We start from the raw sequence: 23,931 nt of genomic DNA on the forward strand, positions 1-23,931 counted from the left end.
CAGAATTGAGTTTGCAGCAGCTCCTGGCTCCAGCAGAAGTTTCAGGAACACCATAAAAGAAAAAGAATTGTTTTATTATCCCCCTTTGATATATATAGCCTGTGTTTCCTAGGTTTAGTTGCACTTCAGTGAATTTATAGCCTGAAACACAGTGAAAACCTCAAATAAAAGGTAGATCACATTGAAAAAAAAAAGGACAAGTTTTAAAACTTTTGGTGATATATTCTCTCCTTCTCTTTTCAGAAACTCTTACCATCCACTGGCTGGCATTTTCATAAGCTCTGACACCCCAAAAGAGAGTGATCCCATGAAATCATTCCTGGTGGTTCGATCCCAGTCCCAGACCTCCACGGATAACCGGCGATCTTTGTCTGTAGGTTTTAATTTACTAAAAAAGGAGAGAAATGGAGGAGCTGTCAACACCAAAAGAAACAATAAAATGCATCCAAAGACCCCCAGGAAATCAGGGTGTTACACTCACAACGTGAATGACTCATTCCAGTCAGGATTCAGGGTAGAACGGATGGTTTTTGTTTTTTGTTTGCTTTCATTCTTAGGATCTGGGATGAGCTTCAGTTTGACATAAGGATCTGAAAGTCCATTTGGATCCATGGGAATGAGGTTTTTTGCTTCTCTCACTGTCAATATAAAACACAGGATTACACATCACTGTAAAAAAGAAATTACATGTCAGGCCAGAGCTACTGAAGCAGGTTGACAAATAAATAAGATGTGAAACCCACCTGTCAGACTTGGCATGGGAGAAACTACTTGTTTAAAGAAAGGTTGTACTGAGTGATATTTATAAGAATAGCAGGGAGCAATGACAGGAGAGAAGAGTGATTCACAAGCAACACACAGCTCCCAGGCAGCTCTCCCTGCCGCGCAATGATTAAATACCCAAATCCATCACTGTAATTTTTCTGAGCAGGTACCAACTCTTTGTGCTTTTGTTCCCTCATCACTCTCAGGTTATACAACCACAGATTAGGAGGCAAATACTGTAAGAGGCAGAGGCAGATCACAGGGGATTGCAGGGGATCAGGTGTTTGACACAAGCCTTTTTGGAAGGTTTCTAGCACCACCCTTCCCACAGATTCACGGCTCATTAGCTGTCAGATGGAATCCTTGGGAGCATTGTCATGACAGCAACCAAAGGAAAAGTGCAGGGAACACAAGTGCAGCTCCAGCTTCACAAAAATCCTAATGCAGCTTTTTATTTTGACAATGCCAAAGGCAGAAACAAGGCGAGTTAATTTATCCTGAGCTGTTCCTGATCCCCAGGGAGAGAGGGAACACTCAGGAACTGCAGCTGGGGAGTGCAGGGAAGCCCAAAGGGAGAGCAGGGCCAGCACTGCCCTCGCTCTGGCCAACTGAGCAACATTCCATATCCATATCCATATCCATATCCATATCCATATCCATATCCATATCCTGGAATGTCAGGACCCTGAGCAGCCCAGACCCTGCCAGGGGGCTCACAGACCCTGGCACAGAGCCCAAAATGCCCCTGTGGGTCTGATTATGACCTGTGGACCAAGTTACCAACCTTAGATGAAGATCTGCAAGCCATGACAAATAAAGTAGAATGACAGTGAATTTACCACAAGGTAAAAAAGTAGATTTTGGGTTTTTTTAGAATGGGGGCAAGATGGAGGGAACTGGATGTGTCCAGCCTTTCTCCCTCTTCTTCTTGGCCTCCATCTTCTGCTGGGATGGTGGCACTTTTGGATTGGTTTAGAGTAGAAGCTCACTGTCTAACACAGGTCATAGGTATTGGAAAGTAATTGTAAACATTGTATTTGTAGTTTTTAGTATAAAGACATAACACTGCCCTGGGGGCAGGCAGAGTTCCTGGAATTGTCCTGCTGGATGCACCTCAGCAGGGCAAGAGAAAATTTTAACTGTTTGCTCAAGGCATTGTCCTCCTCTTCCCCCACATTTAAATGGCATTTTCATATTAGAAACCCAAAATTCTAGACCTTCCCAGGATTTCAATTTGTTCTTTCCCAGCATGGAGGTTAAAAGGCATCCAAACAACAGAGATATTTTATATTTTATATATACAATATATATTTTATATATATAATATATATATCATATATCTCTCTAATATATTTTACATATATAATTTCAGATATAAATTTTATATATTTTATATAAATTTAATAAATAAATTTATATTAATGTTATATATAAAATGTATATTTTTAATCTATTATTTATATTTTATATATAGAATAAGAGGACTACAGGAATGTGAGCTACTGCTTTGGAAGATTCTACTTTGTCAAGATAATTCTCATGCAGAACAGATACTCTGATGTAAATTAATTAATGAAATTAGATCATGGCTGGAAATGAATCACATTAACTTGACCCAACAGTTGATAGAGATTAAGTTTCTTAAATTTCTGGTTTTAAAAGGAGAGACAGAAAATGCTTATGGGCTAAAATTTTAGAATAAAGTGTAATTCTATTCACTATGTGCATTCCTCAAAGAATTATATCAGGAAAAATTCACTGTGTGTTAAAAGAACAGAACAGAACCACACAGTTTTCTTGCAGACCATTTCATTTGTACTTTTCTACAATCCATGAGTAAAAAGCTGACAGGGTTTTGCAGCTGGGGAAATGATTCCTTTCAGGCCAGAGAAATTGTCCCCACTCTCATTTACTGAGTTTGCCCTCTGGAGGTTTTCACACCTGCGGTCAGCTGGAAAAACATTTATTTTCAACCCATTTAAAAAAACCAAAACACCCATTTTTTAAAATTCAGTGCACTGAAAAGAACCTTCAAATACTTCCAAGGAATAACACTGAGATTAAAGAACTTATTTTAGCTCAGTATTTACAATCCCAAAGGGACTAAGAACCATGAAGCAAGTGAAGGATGAAGTGACAGCTTTCAGTGCAAGCTGCTTTTTCTCATCCTATATTTGGGTTTATTACTGCTTTTTTAGTGGTTTTTTTTTTCAGTGTTCTTCTGGTTTTTGTGACTGCACTGCCAGGTTTGGCACAGCAGATACTACTTCAAAATCCACTTTTTGATTTTTATTTCTAAAATAAAAAAATATGGCTGCACTTTGCCATAATTGAGGAGCAGAACTCTCCACACGTTCTAAAAATACATTACTAACTTTTCTGCTATAATTCTCTGAACAAAATTGCTTATTTTTACCATCTCCAGGATGAGGTTTTATGTTGAAATTTTCCCTGCAGAGGCCCAGCATGAAAGAGGCAGAATTGGGAGTGATGGGCTGGGGGGATGTGGAGGCTCTACCTGGACAAAGCCACCCCTGCCCAGCCCTGAGAAAAGCTGCAAATCAAAACCAGCTCTGGCAGCATGTGTAAAACTGCTGCTTTCTCCTGCAGCAAACACAGAAAATAGAAAAAAAAAAAAAAAAACCAAAAATCTCCAAATGCAAGAAAGAGAAGCTCAAAGATTAATTGGGAAGAAAAATGCAACACGTGCTAAAAGCAGGCTGCTAACGAAGTCATTATCTCACTCCCTGGTTTAAGATTTCTGGCCCATTTGTACTTTTGTCTGCATAATTAATACCCTCAGACATCTTTTTCCAACTGACTTAGCACTTCTTTTCCTGAGGAAACAGAGTGATGATACTTGTGCTAAATAGTGCTTATCAAGAATTAGCATGAAGTGGTTCATCTCCTCAGCGTGCCCTATTTTTAACAGGACAGATCAGGTCTCTCTTGCAGAATTGACATGAGAAGAGATTCCCCTCCCCACCAAAGGCAATATTTCTTGTGTGTGGCTGAGAAAGTTAAATGAAAAATAACTCCACCAAAAAAAAAATATCAATGTACAGCAGCTGAATTCTGCTCTAATTGTAACCATAGCAAGCAATCTCATCCTGCTTGGTAATTATTGGTTAATTAAACTCTACACTGTGACAGAGATGTTACTCTAAATTAGAGAAGGTTGAAGAGAGGTGCAGTTCAGCCTCACTCTGGGTAGAAACCTGAAATACTGCATGTCAGTTTTCTGCCATAAATATCAGGGCTGATAACAATCTCAGTACTGAGGAAAGCCACCAGGAAAAAATTCATTAATGTTTTGTTCAGATTGGATTCTTAATGGGACTGAGAAAGCCCACAGATAAAAAGACAACCAAGAGAAGCACGGATTGATGGCTCCAACAAATCCAGTCTTGCTCAGGTTTTCTTCTAAAACCCAGAAAAAAAAAGGTCAACTTGCATTATGGACAAAATGTGCCATTTCCCTCCTCCTTGTTAATGGAGATCATAAATGGGTATTCAGTGGAAAATTCAGATTATTTGATGATTGTCCTATGGCTCTTCTATCAAGTACTGCTTATAAACCTGCAGTACCCATCCAGGAGCCACTGCTAAAATTGGGACACCCACCTTTCCAGGAATAGTGTGAGGACATGAGCAAATACAGAGCTGCTTCGTAGGTATCCATCCTTTAAATAAAAACCTAAATAAAACAGAGTGGGCTGACGGAGAACAACCAACATTTCTTGTAAAGAGAAGAACTTCAGGCAGGATTTTAAGGAATTCAGAGAGAGGATGACAAAGCTAAAACTTTTTTCCATGAGATTGTGCAGTTGCAAGCCATGTGCAGTTGTGGATTTACAGCTTCTTGTGGTACCAGGAGATAAATTTAATCTTGGGGATGACTAAATAAATGTTTCTGTCCCCAGAACAAAGCTGAGTGATTGGAGCATGAGTCCACTCAGTTCCTTCACAAGTGAGTCACAGCTCCCTTTTTCCTGAACTCCCAAATTAGGATAATTTGGGATAATGTGGATAATAAACCAGTTTACTAATCACAGCAAGCACTTCTTGCCAATCCTTTAGTTCTGCAGGCAGCTGAGATGAGCAGAATTTTCTCACCCTCGTGCCAAAAGTTGCTTTAGGAGACACTGCAAGATTCCAGTGGTCTCACCTGGTGTAGGATCCAGAAAAATGAAGGAAAAGTGGGATTGTTGTTACCTCCAACACATCATAAAGCTCCTGTCTTCTCACAACAAAGCACTCTTAAATTGCTCCAAAATTCTCATTGCCTCCTGAAGAAGTTTCTGGTGCAGATTTTGTTATTTGCCCAGTTCCAGATGGCTCAGTGAGGGACAGAGGATCCTGCACTCCCAACCAAGGAAGTTTCTCCCCAGTGCCCCCTGCACCCCTCAATCACAGTTTAAAACATTTCCTAATACTGAAAACAGTCTTTCTTCTCATTTTTGGATTTGTATTCTTTGCATGCAAAACCCAAAGCTACCTCCAAAGCACAGCTTTCACTGAAGATTTTTTAGGAGATTTTATTTAAACTCACTGAACTCTTCCTTTCTGTGCTTGTGACTCACAGGTACAACTGACTGAAACAAATCCTGCTTTCCAGGCAATTTTCAGTCTCTGCTTCTCATCACTAAAAGGCTTTCAGAGATTAGACTTTTCTCTATTCCATAACTAGGGAAGATTTCTTTTCATATCCCTCCCCAGCCCAGTGCCTGAGCCCTGAAAATGGCAGCAGAATGAACATTTGCACTGTGCAGGTGATGTACAAGGAACAGCTGAACAATATCCTTGTCCAGAACAAGATGAAAAATAAACCAGTGTTGCCTGAGACTTGATTCCTCTGTATTTATTGAGATATTCTCTCCTACTAACAAAAAATGTGCCATCATCCCTAATACTTCTTCCTAATTTCTTCTGTCTGCAATAGGTTCTCGAGGCTCAAGCTCACCAGGAAATCTCTTAGAAACAATTCTATTTTAGTTTTAATGGAGATTATCTTTACAAAAAATACCATTTTAAAATATATGCACTTCTGGGTAGGACAGCTGCTTAATGAAACAAAAATCTTACCACAAGATGGATCAAATAATCTGGAAAAGGCTTCAGGCTGTTACATTTCTAATTCTTATCTTATATAAATATATAGGATCTAGTTAATATTTTTGGATGCATGCAGATGGCCATTCTGAAAAATTAATGTTTTTTTTAAACACCTTGCATTGCCTGTTTCTTCATGGTAAAGTGAATTTAATGACTGAAGTGGGAAGGAAGCTTTTAGCTGTCACCAGGGCTGGCATTGCTGAAGGCACAGCTTTCCCTGTAATGACTGCAGCAACCCTGCAGGTTCTGGGAATGTCAGAAAGAAGATATTAGTGAAGCAAACCATGAGATTCATATTTTTTGAGATGTTTAAAATGTCTCCCACATGGAAACAATTATTTGGGATTTGCTACAAAAGCAGGTCAAACAGCCAGAATATTCATTTATGCTCCCTTTTAAAATCAGCTGTAGATATACGAATTGAATGCTAACAAAGACAGACACTACCACTGACCTAGAAAATCAAAATAAAATTATCACAGTGTGCACAGCGGGGTCTTTTAAGGAAGCAGTTTTGATGAGAATCTTGAAATGAGCCAAAACTCTGCAGTTTGTGTCCCCAGCCTGCCTGGGCGCAGGCTCCTGCCCCAGCTGCACGACAGGACATTAACATGCAGTGCCAGGAGATGGCTCATTCATAAAAAATATTCATAAAAAATATTCACAAAAAACCTGGGGAATGTCCAGTGGGGAGCCCAGAGCTCCTGGGGAGATCATTGCTGCAGAGCCTGCTGTGTGCTCCCAACCTCTGCTCTCCTCTGCTCCTCAATAACAGCAGCACCACTGAAGAATAAAACCACATTTTCTGACCCTTACAGCTTAGGAAAACACAGTTAAAACCCCCCAGAATATTCTGGGCTGTGCCTGTATGTGTTTTAATCAGAGTCTCCACCATCCTGTCTGTAAATGAGTGTCAGGAGGGCAGATCCTCCCTGTCAGCTGCTGTCACATCCAACTCCCAGTGCCTGAGAGGTCACAGTTTCAAGTCTCAATATCATGGCAGCATTTTATATATCAGTGCACCAGATGGGGTTATTTTTCTCCCAAAGGTTATTGTTCTTTCACTATAAAAATAATTCAAAAAATAAAGTTAAAAAAATCAGAACTGTGATTCAACCACCTACGAGCTCACTCAGAAGAGCCCTAAATTATAAGATGGGTCAAGGAGTAAATGTAAGAGTGAAAAAACTTTTAGCACACATCAGGGGAAGAAAATTCAGTGTAAAAAGCAGAGATTAAGAATAGCAAAAAGCACTTTACTATGCTTAAGTGCAAACCCCCCACGTCAATCCAACCTGTGAAAGGGTCACGAACTCAGAGATTTCAGAAATATGCAAGAGTGTTGCTATAAAAAGAAAACTACCACATTTCTGTGCTGCAAGTGCCATAAATTATTAATATTCAACTCAACTCTCGAGCAAGTAACTCAACCATTGGAAACAAACCACTGATGTTTAAGAATTACAGCACAAATGAGCATTGAACGGGGCAGCCCTGGAGAAGGTGGTGAGGTTATGGCAGAGGATATCAACCAACCACTGATATCAGTTGGTATCAGAGGGTATCAATCCAAAATTCCAGCTCCTTTGGGAATTGGTGCTGCAGAGCCCCTACAGTTCCCACAGAAAAACCTGGGTGCCCACACTGATGCACCTGGGTTGAAGATCTGACTTCACTAATTGGAATTCAATGTGTTTATACCCAGGACTGAATTATTCTCACAATTAATTCCATTCAGAACCTGCCAAGTTGGAGATTGTGAATAATCTGAGGGAGCCACTGGGCAGCTCCTTCCTAGAATTCAGTGGGAATGAAAAGCCAGCCCAGTTTCCAACATGTTCTCAGGAAAACACTCGGTGTGTGTGCCCTGGAAACAAAAGGCACCTCGAGAGAAGCAGGCAGAAAAGAGAAATCTGGATGTGCCAGATGAACCACAGATCAAGAACAGATGAGATCAGATCCAAACAGGATCCCAACCTGCAGCTGTGCCCTGGTGGGGCTGGCACACTCGGGATGCCCACGGATCTGCACCAACACCAGCGTGGGGCCCCTTCAGCAGCACAAATGTTGGAAATGTTTTGCGCTCAATCAAGGCTGGCTGGGAAGGAATCAGCAGGAACTAATTAACAACCCAGACAGGATGCAGAGCAGGGATATTGAGGAATTCAGCTGGAGGAGTTCAACACCTACAGAGCAATTCCTCTGAAAAAGATTCAGACAAAGGCTCAAACCAAAAAGTCAATCACTGATTCTTTTTCCTGCTGTTCCTAAACCTCCTGGACATTTAATTCACCTCCTTTCCCAAAGCTAAAGGCAGTGATGTTGTGCCTGAGAGCACTGAGAACTGCAAATTCTTACAAATTTTGTCAGTAACTATTTTAGAAGCAATGGCATTCTAGGAGAATATTTTTGCATTTTGTAATATGTCCATGAACTGGAAATTACTAATTTCCTTTTCAGTTAAACAAACACAAAAGGCACCTGAAATGTCATTTTGGCTCAGTCCACATGATATTTTTTATATTAAAAAAAAAAAAGCAGCTTGCTTTCAGGACAATTGTCATTTTTGGAAGTGCTGACAAGCCTCAACCACAACAGCACGGCAATTGTTTTATACATAACAAAGTTATAATAAACATTCTTCTTGTTAAACCAGAAACCTACTTAATTGGGGGATGGAAATGTTTTATTTATAAACACAATAGAAATGCCTTTTGCCAAGTACACTCACACCTAAAAGAGCCTGTGGAGAAAACCTGTAAAATATCTGTTACAATTTTACCACGTTCACCTCCCAGACAAGACCTTTTCAAATGAAACTGTGAACGTAAAGAATCCTTGTTTGAATAATCACTTTACACTGCCTTGCTTCCACAATGACTTGTGATAAACGTTTTTGTCCCTAAAAGGATTAAAAACCAACTGAATCATCAGGAAATAAGCACATGTTATTTGTCAAATTATGTGCATTATTGCAGAAAGTTTAAGCCATATTTAAGAGCCTTGCTGCAAAGCCGCCCAGAATAAAGCAAATATTAAATTTTGTCACTCGGATGATTTTTAAATTAATTCCCTCTCATGGTACAATTACTTTTAGAAGCTGCATCACCATCTCTGAAACGCCTCATTACTAAGTGAAACCACCTTCTGCTAATGACAGTACCTTGGACAAATTTCCCCCTCCCACGTTGACAGGAAGCTCTTTGAAAAGTTAAGCCACAATTAAGCATCACTTGGGATCTATTCTGATCCTTTCTAACTGAATTTTATCAAACTTCTCCTTTTCAATGCGTTTTACAGGCTTTGACAGGAGAATATGGAGGTATTTGGATTTAAAGAGAACAAAGCCATGGAGGAATAAAGTCAGCAGAGGAAGTTTGCTGGGGCTGGAAGCTGTGAAAATTCAGTGATGGTCTGATTTTCTCTATGCAAAGAAGATGTTCTAAGAAACCTCCAACTTTGTCCTGCTGTGACTTTGCCCCTGAAATCAATTCCATTTCACAACACCAAACAGGCAGCAATAAAGGCTCTGTGCCCTGTTGTGGTTCCATGGAGTGTGTTCTGGAATTCCAGGCTTGGGATGGGTCTGTGGGGGTGTGGGCGTGCCCATCTGGGCGTGCACAGCCACAGGTTGTTCTCAAATCCCAGAGAAACACTTCCAAAAAAAGGAACTGCCACCCTCTCCTTCCATCCTTCCTTTCTCTGCCTCCTCTCCATCTTGGTAACCTTAAACTTACAGAATGGGAGAACTATCTCTTTTTATTTTAAAACTCACTGGGAGTAGCATTTGGGATTGAATCCCAGTTGCCTTTGTTTATTCAATCCTCTCAAATACAGGAAACAACTCCTCAGCTGAGGGAGGTTCAGTGTATCTCTCATGCTCTGAAGATGATGGGGAACTTCCTGAGCAGCAACTCATCCTGCTGGGCTCTTCTGACAAGGAAAACTGACAATACAGTGATTTTCTAACTAAAATTTCCAAGTTTTTGAAGCTGTTACCACAGATTTCCTTTTTTTTTCTACTTATTTTTATGAACTGCATAGAGTTTCTCAATCCTAAGCCCTGCTGTATGAAATCCTCCCAATTCTGGAAGGAAATTCTCCATCAGCAGCTTCACTGCACAAAGATCTGAGCAAGGTACACAAACTCACAGTGTGTATCCCACATTTGTAAAAACCTGAAACACACCAAAATGAGCTGTTTACCTGTAACTTCCAGTTTGTCACCAGTGACTTCAGCCTTCAGGTAAATCCTCCCTCTCTTCTCTGTGTGGTCCATGCCACAGAGGCTTGGGACGTTTATCACACATTGCTTGTGAACGTTCATGTCACAGGCTGTGGACATAAAAATGGTTCAGACACCCATGAGAAGCTAAAAAATTAGTGAAAATTTAATAAAAGTGAAAATTAAGATTAAATGCTTAATTATTGGCAAGACTTTCAGATTACAGCTGCCTGGTTTTCAACCAAAGGTTTCCATTTGCAATACTTTCTGTAGAGGGTTAATACAACAGAAAATAAAATCATCTACTTCAGAAAGATAAACGTATCATTAATGAAGTGCAAGGGGGGGAAAATGAAAATGGAATAAAGACTTGATGGGAATATGACTAAGAAAACAGAGCATTCACATCAGCAATGAAGGAAGGCAGGTTTAATTGATTATTAGATTTTGATAGTGGGAGTCTTCCAAGACCAATTAAACACAAGGAAAACAGCAGAGCCTGACTACAAACTGAACTGAAATTCCAGTCTTTGAGAGTGTATTCACCCAGACAGTCCAAAGAGAGACTTTCTCAGAATTGCCATGACAAAGGCTCTTCAGCCACATCAAACTGAGTACACCATGTTCTCAGCAGAAGAGGTGATTTTAATTACTAACTTATTATAGTCCTGAAATATCCACTTGAAATATACCAGCACTATAAATAGCTGACATTTGAAATTGTATTTTCCAGAGAAATGAAGTAAGGAGCTGTTATCCAGGGCTTCCACTCCCTTTCTAGAGCAGCAGAAGGAAACTGCACTCACTGTCACACTTCATGCCCTGGTGCAGGAGCCCGTAGAGCAGGGAGCCACAATGGTCACAGAAGGTGGGGCTCCCATAGGTGTGGATCTTGAACTTGTGCTTGCTTCTGGGATCCTGCAGGGAAAACAAACACAGATTCTGAGTCCTGAAAGATAAACTGACACACCTTTAATTTATTACTTCAAATACCAAAAGCTTTCCATCTATGCAAATTATGCTGCAGGAAAATATGTTTCAGTGTCTGGCTTGTCCTCAGTGGCACCTGCATTGGCACAGGCACATTGCCTCAGTTCCTAATTCTCCTTTTTATGGTGCTGTAAGAAAAAATGTGTCAGCTCAGGCTTGTTCTCATGATTTACGGACATTAAAATTCATTTACTGACTGCTCACATACATAAAGTTTAATGGCAGTGTTCAGTCTGTGGCTGAAGACTCACAGACTAATTACAGAGTGTTATTGTCACTGCTCTGAAATGTGACACAAAATACAGCAGGAGAACTGGGAAGAAACTGTTCATGGGCTAATCTGGAACACAGTCCAATGACTGTAAAATCAGGATTTTACAGATGGGATCATCTTGACGTGCTGCAACTTTATAATCTCTATTGTTGTGAATGAAAGGGAACGAATTCTAACTTGGCATATGGTAGATATTTTACAGAGATTGCTGCTCCCATCCGATTTTTGAGCAGAGAAACTCAGGAGTGAGGACATTTTAAGGCCATCAACAGTTTGGAAATGTTTCCTAATTTAGGCCCAGTGAAAGGGAATACACCCAAATCACTTAAACACTTGACACATCCCAAGGCATCTGCTGTTTCTGTAGGAGTAAGGGTCCCCTCTGGAAAACCAGGAACATTTATTTCAGAGGAAGAAACCACATCTTCCATGTGTTCACCCATGCCAGGCTCATTGCAGAGCTCCAGATGTGCAATGCCAAAGCAAACACGGGGATGGCCCTGTCCTGTGCACACCCTTTAAATCCTTAAATCCTCTATGACCCTCCCTGCTCCAGCTGCATTTCAGTCAGAACCATCCCTGCACAAACTGGGGGGAGCAGTGACTCTTCATTAAAAACCACACTGGGGTTTGAAACCCATCCTTGCTAACACTCTTTTCAGAAAGATATTGGAAATCACGAAATGCCAGGTCTGAAACACCCTCAGTGAAAACACAGCTGCAAAACAACTAATTGAAATGTTTCCCTTCTGTCCACACTTTGTATTGGACCTTTGTATTAAGAACTGTAAAACTGACTTATAAATATACTGATTTTTAAAATTTACCTGCCTCTCAAAGCTTTCCAAAAAATCAAAAGGGAAGCCCAGCATGTCAGTCGAAAGGGAAAACCTGCTGACTCTTTCCTCAATATGAAAACTCTCTCTAGTATAAGTGCTTTCTGAAGAAATTTGGGGGCTTTGATTAGTAATTCTCACAAAAATATGGCTATGAGAAGGTAAAACATTACCTTCAAATTTTACTGTTTTGCCATATTATCCTTTGTGAAGGTTTTTAGTGTTTTGGTAGCATTCTTCATGTGGAATTCATTTGCTATTGATTCTGAGTTTTGCAGTGCATCTATAACCACTTTTCACTGTATGGAAGGAATCACAGAACACCCAGGATAACACATAAAGAATTTACATTACAAATGGAAATTGAAACTATTTCAATAATTCTGCTCGTTGTAACAGCCTGAGACACAAACTGCAAACTGCTACCAACTGTATTTATTTTGTAAACACAGCGAACCTCAGAGGAGTGACAGCCAGGGCTCCAGAGAACATCTGTTTCATTATTTATTAAAGGCTCAGCAACAGGCCTGGTGGCTCAGGGTCATGGGAACGTGGCTGTGCAGAAGGGCTCTCTGGTGGCTCACTGACTCTGTGCCTTCCACACAATTTAAACCACAGTTGGGAAGTTAATTCTTCCCTAAATTGGTTTGTTTAGATGACAGAAGGGGACTTGTTGCCTTATAAATATCTACACTTAAACATGACTCTGGTAAGACATCTGTGGCTGAGAAGGACAAAAGGCACAGTTCCTAAGAAAGACACTGAATAAACAGAGGTTTAAAGTCGTGTCTGACATCTGGCACAAGTGCTATTTATGAGTATAAAGTAATGGCATAGAGGGGAAGGAAATGATTACATTCAATGTCTACTAAATACATTGAACCTGTGTATTAGACTGAAATTATGTAACACTACCAAATAATTTCATTCCAAGCTATGGGAAATTATTGCAGTCAATGTCTCCTAAATACATTGAACCTGCATATTATAGTGAAATTATGGAACACTGCCAAATTATTTCATTGCAAGCAATGGAATGTGCCTGTAATTAAGTTAAGCAGGGGTGTGTGTGGCTCACAAATGTTGTGACATGTAAGGACAATGTTCTGCACTCACTGAGAACCAGCACAGGGCTGGGCTGCTTTTCAGTGCCTGACTACAGAGCTACAAAATCCCAGGAAAAGCATTCTTAGAAAACAACAAAAACCAGCAACACGAATAAATAAATCAATCAAATTGGATCAAACTTTGGAGCTGGCCCTGCAGGACTCAATGTATAAAATCTGAATCAGTGTTTGCTTGCTATTCTGAATCTTCGTTTTCTATCCTTTTTGAAAATTCCTCTGTGGGCCCTCTCAAATCAACAATCTTGATATGAGTTGGATTTTTTAAGGAGAAGCAAAATGTTCTGACTATTATTAGCTATTATTATTCTATATGCACACACAAAGTCCTTCATAACAAGAAGAGGACAATGGAAAATAGAACCAAAACTACTCCTGAACTGGAAACTTTGTAGGAAATCTCTCTTTAAAGATCCCTTTAATAGAATGTCCTAAAAAACATTTAAAGCCTGTCATATAAGAGAGTACACTCCTCATCAGTGTTTTATCCTATTTTCTGCTTCAATCCCATGTTTTTTGGGGTTTTTTTTTTTGGTAACTTGAAGTCCAGAAAGTACTCTTATTTAGGAAGCAAGTCCAAGACCATCTAGAGAAAGCCAAGAGATCACTATCTACCCATCACAGATGACAGAATTTTGCATTTTATTTCCATATTTACGAGGATTTCTCATGCACTCAGAACTACCCTTGAATCTATACCTCATATTTAATTACAAGCAATCATATTAATAATAATTACTACACTGCCAGCTGTAATTACTTCTATTAACAGCAATTATTTTATCAGTTGTTAATACAGGTTCATACTTCCCAGTATTAAATATGCATTAATGAACTTATGTGCATCATAGAGGAAATTATGTTGTCCTTAGTATTTCTTTGGCTAAAGGCAAACTATGGAGCTAAAGGAAATCTCCTGTAAATTTTCTTCAAAAATCTCATTTTCATCAATGTAAACTTTCAATAATTCCCAAAAAAGCAGAGCTGGCAGCCCCATTTTGTAGTAAACACAGGGAGCCAAGCCAGGATCTGACAGATGAACTGCCAAATAATGGCTGCTATTTGCAAGAGAATTGAACTTTGCATTAAACTTGGCACAGATTAATTGTGAAACTCTGAAGGGAAAACCTACTTCTGCTTCCAAAATCCATCAAAGTTCTGAGGGGGGAAAGTGGCATTGGGAAAGCAATGGGGAAGGACTTGTTCAGCAGTGATGGATGATGTGCTCTATTAAACTTTGTGTTATTTTCCTGCTAAAAATGTGAATTCTTCAGTCCTTCATTTTTGTAAGTACAATGCAATAGAGTTAATTAAATGGGATAAAAAATTCTGGGCAATTGACACCACAGACATTTAGATATTTTTCTTTGAAAAACCTTTGAACTGGCAAAAATTTAGCTCTGCATTTGTATGCTAATAGACTGGGAATTCAGAGCCTGCAGTGACACACATGGGTGTTCATCCCTGTAAAGATGAACCAGGCATCTACACCCCACACAGCTCTGCAAAAATCAGAATATTATCCATCAGTCTTAAAGCTGAGATGTGATTACAGAGGGAGGGTTGCACACACTGGCACAACTGAAAAACCCAAAAGCAGCAGAAACAAAATAAATAATGAATTTGCAGAAATGGCTTGTCCAGAGAGCTCAGAGGGTTCAGCCAGGAATCCTGCCACACTCCAGCAGAGGGAAGCAGAAGAACACAGAGGCATCTCCCCAAAGCCCACGCATTTTTCCATCTATCTACTGCCCTGGGATCCATCCTGCCACCATCCCTGCCTTCTCCCTTTGTTTAGCACAAATGAGCCCATTTCCTTTATTGAACGGCAGTGGAAAGCACCCCCCTGTGAGGAATCATTCCGTGCTTTCTGTGCCGCTGAGGCGGGGGTGTGCAATAATTGAAAGTGCATGGTTAACCAGCAGCACATGTCACACTGTGCCTTACACAGCTCAGGAGCATTCCAGCTCACAGCTCTGCCTAAAAGCTCCCTTCTGGGCTGGATTTTATTCCCCCTGATAGCAACACTGAGCCTGCTATAATTCTGCAGGCATTAAATCACCACATTGCCTTTAATTTGAAAACAGACAAACCCCGCTCTGTGCGATGGTGCAGCACTGGAGGTTTTACATCCCATTTTTTATTACTTGGGAGCTCTTTCCATGGGATGCAGCCTGACTGTGCCAATAACTGTGTCAGCAGGGCCAAGGACCCACCCTGCCCTGGGCTGATCCCAGCATGGGCGGCAGGGAGGGGGCTCTGCCCCTCAGGTGATTCCCCACCTGCAGAGCTGCCCCAGCACAGGGAGGAGCTGGAGCTGCTGGGGAGAGCCCAGAGGAGGCTCCAGGATGATCCCAGGGCTGGCAGAGCTGGGGGTGCTCACCTGGAGAGGAGAAGGCTCCAGGGAAACCTCAGAGCCCTTCCAGGGGCTCCAGGAGAGCTGGAGAGGGACTGGGGACAAGGCATGGTGTCACAGACATCTTTTATGAAAAATCCTTTCCTTATAGGATTTTTCCTCCTGAGAAGCTGAGAGGCCTCAGGAACAAAATGTAAACATTGATTATCTGCTGCTGTGGGATGCAATAAGTAGATCTGCGATTGGTCTCATGCAGTTTTTTTCTAATTAATGGCCAATCACAGTCAGCTGGCTCGGACTCTCTGTCTGAGCCACAAGCCTTTGTTACCATTCTTTCCTATTCTATTAATACTTAGCCAACCTTCTGATGAAATAATTTCTTCTATTCTTTTAGTATAGTTTTAATATAATACATATCATAAAATAATAAATCAAGCCTTCTGAAACATGGAGTCAGATCCTCATCTCTTCCCTCATCCTCGGACCCCTGGGAAAACTGTCACAGGATGGAGGGACAGGACCCAGGGAATGGCTCCCACTGCCAGAGGGCAGGGATGGATGGGATACTGGGAAGGAATTCCGGGCTGTGAGGGTGGGCAGGCCCTGGCACGGGTGCCCAGAGCAGCTGTGGCTGCCCCTGGATCCCTGGCAGTGCCCAAGGCCAGGCTGGACACTGGGGCTGGAGCAGCCTGGGACAGTGGAAGTGGCCCTGCCATGGCAGGGGTGGCACTGGATGGGCTTTGAGGCCTCTTCTCACTCAATTCTATGATTCTGTGCTATGAATTTAATGGCATTGGTCCAGGTCATTGATATACAGGGGATGGGCTTGGAGCCTTGGGAGTACAGGAGGGCTGGGACTGGAAAAGTGAGGGTACAGCAGCAGTGGGAGACAAGCCCAGGTTCTTCGTGATGTGGTGTTTTATTCCTGCTAGCTGGATGTTGGCTGTGTCTAGTTTTGTATCTCATTATGATCAACATTTGGGGTGGCACTGGATGGGCTTTAAGGTCCCCTCCAGCCCAAACCATTCTGTGACTCTGTGACCTGTCAGTGCCAGAGCCTGGGCTGGTGATGGAGGGGTGAGGAAAAAGGACCATTTTCAGTCACAATGCCAACACATGAATGTTAACAAGGTGTTAGGCTGGAGATAAGATTAACTTATTAAAAATTGCCTATGGATGGTGAAAGGATTTTTTTTGCCTACCTGAACAGCTATTTTTGTGACCATGAAGAAGCAGAAGATGCAAAAATGCAAGTGTGTAAAAACATTTTCAGAGAAACAGAGAATTATATTTTTCATTACAAAAACCCTTAAAGAAATTCTGCAGATGAGCTGAGAGGTCCTCAGGTTATATCAGGGCCTACTACAACAAAGAATAATTTTGTGTAAAGAAATGCAAATGTACCTGAATTTCCATATTGTATTTCCATAACAGAACCACAAGATTATTCTTCATCCCCAGTCAAAATTTCATATATATAAAAATATACATGTGGTTACTAATTTAAAAGGTGTACAGTACAAAGAAGCTTAACATTTTCAAACTACTTCACTTAGACAAAAGAAAAAAACTAATTCCTGAATGTCAGTAGCACAAATTGTGGCATGCCTGTGTTTCTACTGAAAACAGGGGTGACAATATATTCCATATATGCAAAACAACTCACAAATGGTTACAAGAGACAGGAGGTCACTGTTCCTCTTCACCAAGGAAAAAGCCCAGAAGGACTGGCAGGTGTTTTCCCCCCTTTAAAACCCAGCCTTCAACCATTCCCTGCTGTGACAGCACCACTGAATCCCACATCTTCCTTTGTCCCCTCCAAAGATTTTTCAGCAGCATGGATGTGCTGCAGCAGATAATGAAACCACTGCAATTTGTACTGCACATATTTCCCTTAAAACAGCTCCAACTTCCCCAAGTGAATACCAAGTTAATAAAACATACTTGAGAATATATTTGAGTGTGGTTTGCTCCGTACAGAGCCAAATCCTACACTCAGCCCACGCTGTCCTCAGGCAAATTTCCCTCTCAGTTCTGGAGGTCTCCAGTTTTTCTCAACACCTTCCAAGCAGTGACTACGACATCCAGGCTCCTGCTCAGATACCACACCTGAGACATTTTCCTCGGTTTGCTATTTATTTTTGCACTGAGAAAACAAAAATATTAATTGGTGATTTGCTCTGCATGTTAATTTAAAAAAAAACAGCTCCAACTTTAAAGCTGCAAGAGCCAAGGAGCCAGATGTGTCTACTGGAAATAACTTCCAGGGTTTAAAATATGCTTTCTGTCATCAGAGTTCAGAGGCAAGGAAGGGGAAAAAGTCCTTGTTTAACCAGTTACCAGTTTGTTCTTCCCTGGCTGAGTGAGACTGGGAGCAAAGAGAATCTGAGACTCTTGGGAAGGATTAAATCAAATTTTTAATATAGAATGTAAAAATGCTTAAAGCTTGTTTGCTGTTTTCCCTCTCAGAGCTGCAGTGCAGAAAAGCTGCATTGCTTTCAGAAAAGTGAAATGAAAGATCAGACCTCAAAATCAGACTTCTACTGCCTTAAAATCAAAAATATCCCAGAAGGGCTGAGGGTGGCTGGGATCTGAGACTCCTGAGGCCAACCTGGGCTCAAAGTGGGGAAATAGCAGGGTTGGGTTCATGGGGTTTCTCCTCCCCAGAGCTCCAAATCCACCCGCCAAGCACCCAAATAAATTTTTTCCAGGCTGACACACCAAGAGCTCCTTCCTGCAGTGGAGGAGGACAGGAATGGCAGTGCTTTCCTCCCTGGTGAGGAATTACACCCAGGCTCCTTCCAGGAATCTTCCTCCAGGCAGAATGTGAAGATCAGAGTGACTCAAAGGAACAACTTGGAGAAAGAATTCATTCATTCATTCATTCATTCAATCCACTGACACCTGCAGGATGGGAAACCTGAACATACTGAGAGGTGTTCAGAGCATAAATAGAGTTATATTCAACTCTACCCTAACAGTGTAAGGTACTGGTAGGGTAGGGAAATAAAGACTAAGCAAAAATAGCAAAAATAGAGATTATTTAGCCTTTGCAAACCCTGCTGTGCCTCAGCACCTGAAAGCAGCTGCAGCACAGCAGGTTCAAAATCCAGCCATTCCTCCCTGGCCTCGAGGGTTGGGATGACATTCAGAAATGAAGGATGATTCTCAAGAGCTGGAGAAGAAAAGTCTTTCACGATTATAAATGACACCCCAGCAAAAAATGACAACAAAAATCCCTTTTCCCTTTGTGTTAATAAGACCACTTTTATTCTTTACTACTCTAAAGAGAATTAAGAAAGTACACAAACAGAAAAAAAGTGTCTTTAAAGAAAATTAAAATTTTCCAATCAACTGTCTCTTCTCTGTAATTGTACAGAAGAGCACAACGTGAGTAGAGTTCAAAATGATTCAAAGGCAGATTTTTCAGCCCCCTCCTGGAATTCACAGAAAATTATTATTTTTAATTAAAAGAAACAGGTGGTCATTGAATCAACTGATTTTGATTGCTGCCTTTTGTTCATGTTCTTCTTGCATAGAATAGAACTGATTGAATTGGCAAAGGGAGAAAGAAGATCTGCATGACTCTACTCCCAGGGATTTGTAATTTCCTAATTACTAGAAAGACACATAAATCCGGAAGGGACTCGGTGTTTACTGGCTATTTTTTCTTCATTCTTTTTTAATGAAGAAACTGCAGTATAATTACAGAAAGTGCACAAACAAAAGATCCTGTTAGAAAATTATTCACGACTAGGAGAAAGGGAGAGTTTGCTTCAGATACAACTCACCATCGTGTTATTGTGTACAAATCTTTTCAATCAAGATGAAATCCAGGGGTCTGGATTCAAAAGGAATTCTAGAAAATGAGAGACAGTCTGTCTATGTCTTAAACCCCCTCATTTACTGGCTTTGTAATTTTGTAATTTGTTAATTAATTTGTTGAACAGGGACACTTTTCAACACAGAGCACCCTTTACACCTTGAATACCTGCTACAAAATACAGGTTAAACTGATCAGGAGAAAGAAGTAATTTTAATAAATCCTGCTGTATAGAAGAGTATTGCTATTTCTCCACAGGTACAATATGGTCAATTGTCCAATATTCCAAATTACAGTGGGTTTTAATTTGGAATATTGTATATAATTTTACTTTTACATTTACATCCAATATACATTTGGATTGTAATTCCAAATTACAGTTTCTATGCTTTCCAATGCATCTGCAATGGCGTTGGGTGCAGTGATAAAGTCTTACTTGTGTGACATCAGGCTGCATGAGAACTATTCTACATTCATATTTCTGTAGAATAATTTCTCATCACTTCTTAAATATTTCAATATGTCTGAGTACAAGACCTTCCCATCATTTCTTAAATATTTCACTACTGCCCAACTTGCTCATGATAGAGATGATACAACTTTGTTTAACTTTGTTTTTCCTCATTATCCTCAGCCAGATCTCCTATCATCCATCTCTCATTCCCTTAAACAGAAAATGAAAGGAGGAAAAGGAAAATCACAAAAACCACCTGGAATGCCCCATTTCCCTGCCAAAGTGGTGACCCTGAGGTCAGAGGCATTGGGTCAAACAATTCAATCCCTGCTGGAGCTGGACACTGTTCCTACAGGGAATTGTATGAACATCGATCCAAGAATTCTGGGGGAAATGGGCCTGGCTCCAGCCACCCTTTAGGAAGCAATCCCAGCCCTAAATGAAGTTCACTGCTGGCAAATTAAAGTTTCAGAAAGAGCCTTTGTGACCCCAAACTTCCTGACTGCAGCCAGCAGCAAAACCGAAAGAAACTCCAAAAAGCAAAAAGTGCCCTCAGCTGCTCCTCTCTAAGGTGATTTGAATGGAGGTTTTCACAACCATGAAGTGATAGATTCCAGCCCAAAATCCTGGAATTATTTGCCAAAAAACCCCAGAGCCCAGCGGGAGCGGCGCTGTGAGCGTGAGCAGGGAATGCAGCTCGCTGAGCTGCTGCCTCTGAGCCGATTCTCTATGCAAGGCCCTGAATAATAACTGGTTCACATTTCCCACTCCTCCCCCGTTTTCCCCTCTAAAATGCTGAAGAACCCACCAATTTATAAAGGAACACCTTACTTGTTCTCACTAAACCCTTACCCACCTATTTACATCGCTCCTTCTCTTCTTCCCACCTCCCACAGCAGCAGCTGCACGCTCCAGGAGATCTCCAAGGAAAAACATTTTTGTGTCTGGGTGCATTGCTACCAAACAGCATCCATACACACCAACACGTGCTCCAAAAGCTGGAGCTAACCCCTCCAATGTTGCACAGATTTGTTTGTGGGAACTGAGTGCTGCAGGAGGGTGTTCCCTGCACAGGGAGAGGGAAATCCAAGGAGAAGTTGGTCTGTCCCAGGGAATTACACAGAATGCCCTGAGACACTCCCCAGAGCTCTGCATCTCTCCTTCACCTCTGTAGCAAGTTAAGAACTGGCACATTGATTGTTATTTTTCTGCACATGCTCCACTGGAATCCTGCATTGATGCTTCAATCACACACAAGCGAATAAATACATTTTAAAATTTTCCTGCCCTTTACAAAGTGACCCATCTGTTTATTCTGGTACGATGGTACACAGTGCTGAACTGAGCAAAAAAAAAATAAAAGCAAAACCGGTGATTTTTGAAAAATCTGAGAAATTTTTGGTTCAGAATCAGTCAGAATTTCACAACTCAACAGCTCCCTCACACAAGAACCTGTGGGGTGGCCTGCTGCTTTCCTTTTGACAAACTTTATTAGACAGACATGAATCTGAAACACCCGAGCAAATTGCCTCCAAAGTTACTCACTGAATAATTCATTTTTTTGCCTGATATTTTATACATTGGTTAAGTACCAAAATAAAGGCAGGAGGGAGGGTAAAATATGCATAATTTAAACCCCCATGTCTCTGTTCTGCTCTGCATCTCAGCTCTGTGTTTTCAGGGATATGAACGTTACCACCTATAAACCAAGCAGACATTTCACCACACAAGGCAGAATTTTGTCCTCCGGAGACAAAAAAATTCCATGAGAGATCTCTACCTACAAATCCCATCAATGATTGAAGGGTTTGATTCAAAAGGGTTTATCTCCAAATGTACAGCTCAGTGTGAAAATCACTGCTCTCAATAAATCATAGCCATGATCACACCATGGGAGATGCTCAGGCACGGAGTCCTTGGATGGTCTTTTACATTGTATAACCACTCAAACACTATTTATTTCTGCATGGAACAGATGTTTTTCCATATGTCTAAATAACCCTTCTTCAGAAAAGTAACTCAAGCACATTAAATTTTGCAGACCAAGGAATATACATATCAGACTCATTAGTATTTTTAGAACATTTGGGATATTTTCTATAGGGAAGTCAGTATTTCTCTTTGTAAAAAGTCACTAATCCTACTCCTCTCCATAAAACATAAATAGGCAGCTAAGAGGGAATGTGCAAGATGCTCTGACATGCTTTAGCACTCAGATCCTGACCTTACAATGGCAGAGATCCCAGCCAAGCTGTCTGGCCCATAACATTTTTCCATGCCAATGTAGCAGTTGCTATTTATTAGCCCATTAAAAATTCAGAAAACAATATTGAGACTGGAAAAAAAAAAGTTCATGGTGCACAGTAAAACCCCTGAAAGAAGGACAGGCTTTTCACACAGGCTCCTGATCCACCAACATCTGGCAGTTCTGTTTGTGCTTTAAACCCAAAATTTGATGCCACTCTCAGAGAGAAAAGTGTTTCACTGAGATCACAGCTGAGGGCACACACAGTTTAAAAATAAGAATTGACACAAATCTGTCCCTTGAGTCGAATTTGACCCTTTTGAGGTTTTCTAATCAAAAATCTGAACACAATAAGGGCTGTTTAATCACATCAGAGGAGTGCAGGGAGTCCTGGAAGAAGGATTTCCTCAGGGCTGCCATCACCGTGCTGCTCCCAAGGCTGGATGAGCCTGAGCTGCTTCACAGCATCAGGAAAAGTCCTCACAGCGTTTAGCAATGAATTATAATGAAATCTATAAATATTTAATGTCTGGCAATTAACTCTGCCCTCTTCAAAGGGGGGGAAAAAAAAAGGAAATATAGAAAGGCTTCACCAAACCATTTAGTAACACGGAAAGTTCCTCCCCCAGCTATTTTGAGTGTGCCCATCCCAAAACCAATCCATGGCCATGAATTTCAGGAATAAGCGTTTTTCCTTCTCCTTCTTTAATGAGAGTGTTTTTCTCAAGGCTGTTGACGGTGAAGGAGCTTCCCAGATTCCGCTGAAGGCTCTGGGTTTGGAAGGAAGCCTGCACAGAAACTTTTTGCTGGCACAGTGCTCCCAACAAAGGGAAGGCGAGTTTGGATTCCTACTTTTTATTTCTCAGAAATCACTTTGTGGGTAAGAGCATCCCTCAGAGGAGCCTCTGATGATGAAGATCTGGCTGCAGAAAACACTGCAGTGTTCACCCACACTAGGGCAACATGAACCTTTATAAATATTTCATTTTCCTTGTTATTTGGAACATAAACTAAAAAACCACAGCCAAACTCTCCAAGAATCCTCATCTGTGACACTGACTGTAACAGATCTTGATTTTGCAGGTCAAGTAAGACTCTTCAGCAGACATTCCTCCTTCCTCCTCCTCCTCAGCCTGAGAGCTCCCAGTCAGTGTAAATTTATGGTGTCCTCAATGCTGCTGTGCCTGTCATCCATCATTGCTAAAGTTCATCCTCTTGAGTCCTACTAGGTCTGTTTTATACAGAACACATAAATGCATGAGCAACAGACCCAAAAAAAACCAACAAAAAAGGAAGGAAAACTGCATTAAAAGCTTTAATTTAATAAATAAATAGCTTTTTCTGTTCTCTTTACAAAGGGGGAAAGTTGTGTCATTTTGGCTCCATCCTCATTTGACAAAATTCAGTCGCCAAACACGTCCTGGGAGTCCCTGCAATGACAACTGTAATTACAACTGTAATTAATTTGCCAACACGAGGTTGGACACTTGTCTGCTGGTTGCATCATTTATCACTTGGATTCAGCCTTTAGCTGGGAGCTCTGCAGGCTGATATTGCCACAGAGGAAATAAAAAATTGGGAAGATCTTATGTTCTATTCAGAAAAGGTATTGCAGAGCAATGTTTGTCAGGATTACAGCAGGCACCCAGGAAAATTGCTTGCATGGATGGCAGCAGAGTGAGGGCATTATTCCTCATCTGCAAGGAATGTAATTTTTTAAAAGA

General features: G+C 40.9%; 1 protein-coding gene across 4 annotated transcripts in view; it reads right to left on the reverse strand.

The window, feature by feature from the left end:
- Positions 1-23,931, reverse strand: part of PRKCA (protein kinase C alpha) — a 152,045-nt gene that overhangs the window by 43,802 nt on the left and 84,312 nt on the right. For all 4 annotated transcript variants that reach the window (XM_074554900.1, XM_074554899.1, XM_074554901.1 and 1 more), the window contains 4 exons: positions 10,912-11,023; positions 10,087-10,215; positions 482-638; positions 254-388 (listed from right to left, as the gene is read on the reverse strand). In XM_074554900.1, the coding sequence (XP_074411001.1) occupies positions 254-388; positions 482-638; positions 10,087-10,215; positions 10,912-11,023 (533 nt within the window). The remainder of the gene's footprint in view (positions 1-253; positions 389-481; positions 639-10,086; positions 10,216-10,911; positions 11,024-23,931) is intronic.

This window comes from Zonotrichia albicollis, chromosome 19 (assembly GCF_047830755.1).
Source record: "Zonotrichia albicollis isolate bZonAlb1 chromosome 19, bZonAlb1.hap1, whole genome shotgun sequence".
NCBI classification, from domain to species: Eukaryota; Metazoa; Chordata; class Aves; order Passeriformes; family Passerellidae; genus Zonotrichia; species Zonotrichia albicollis.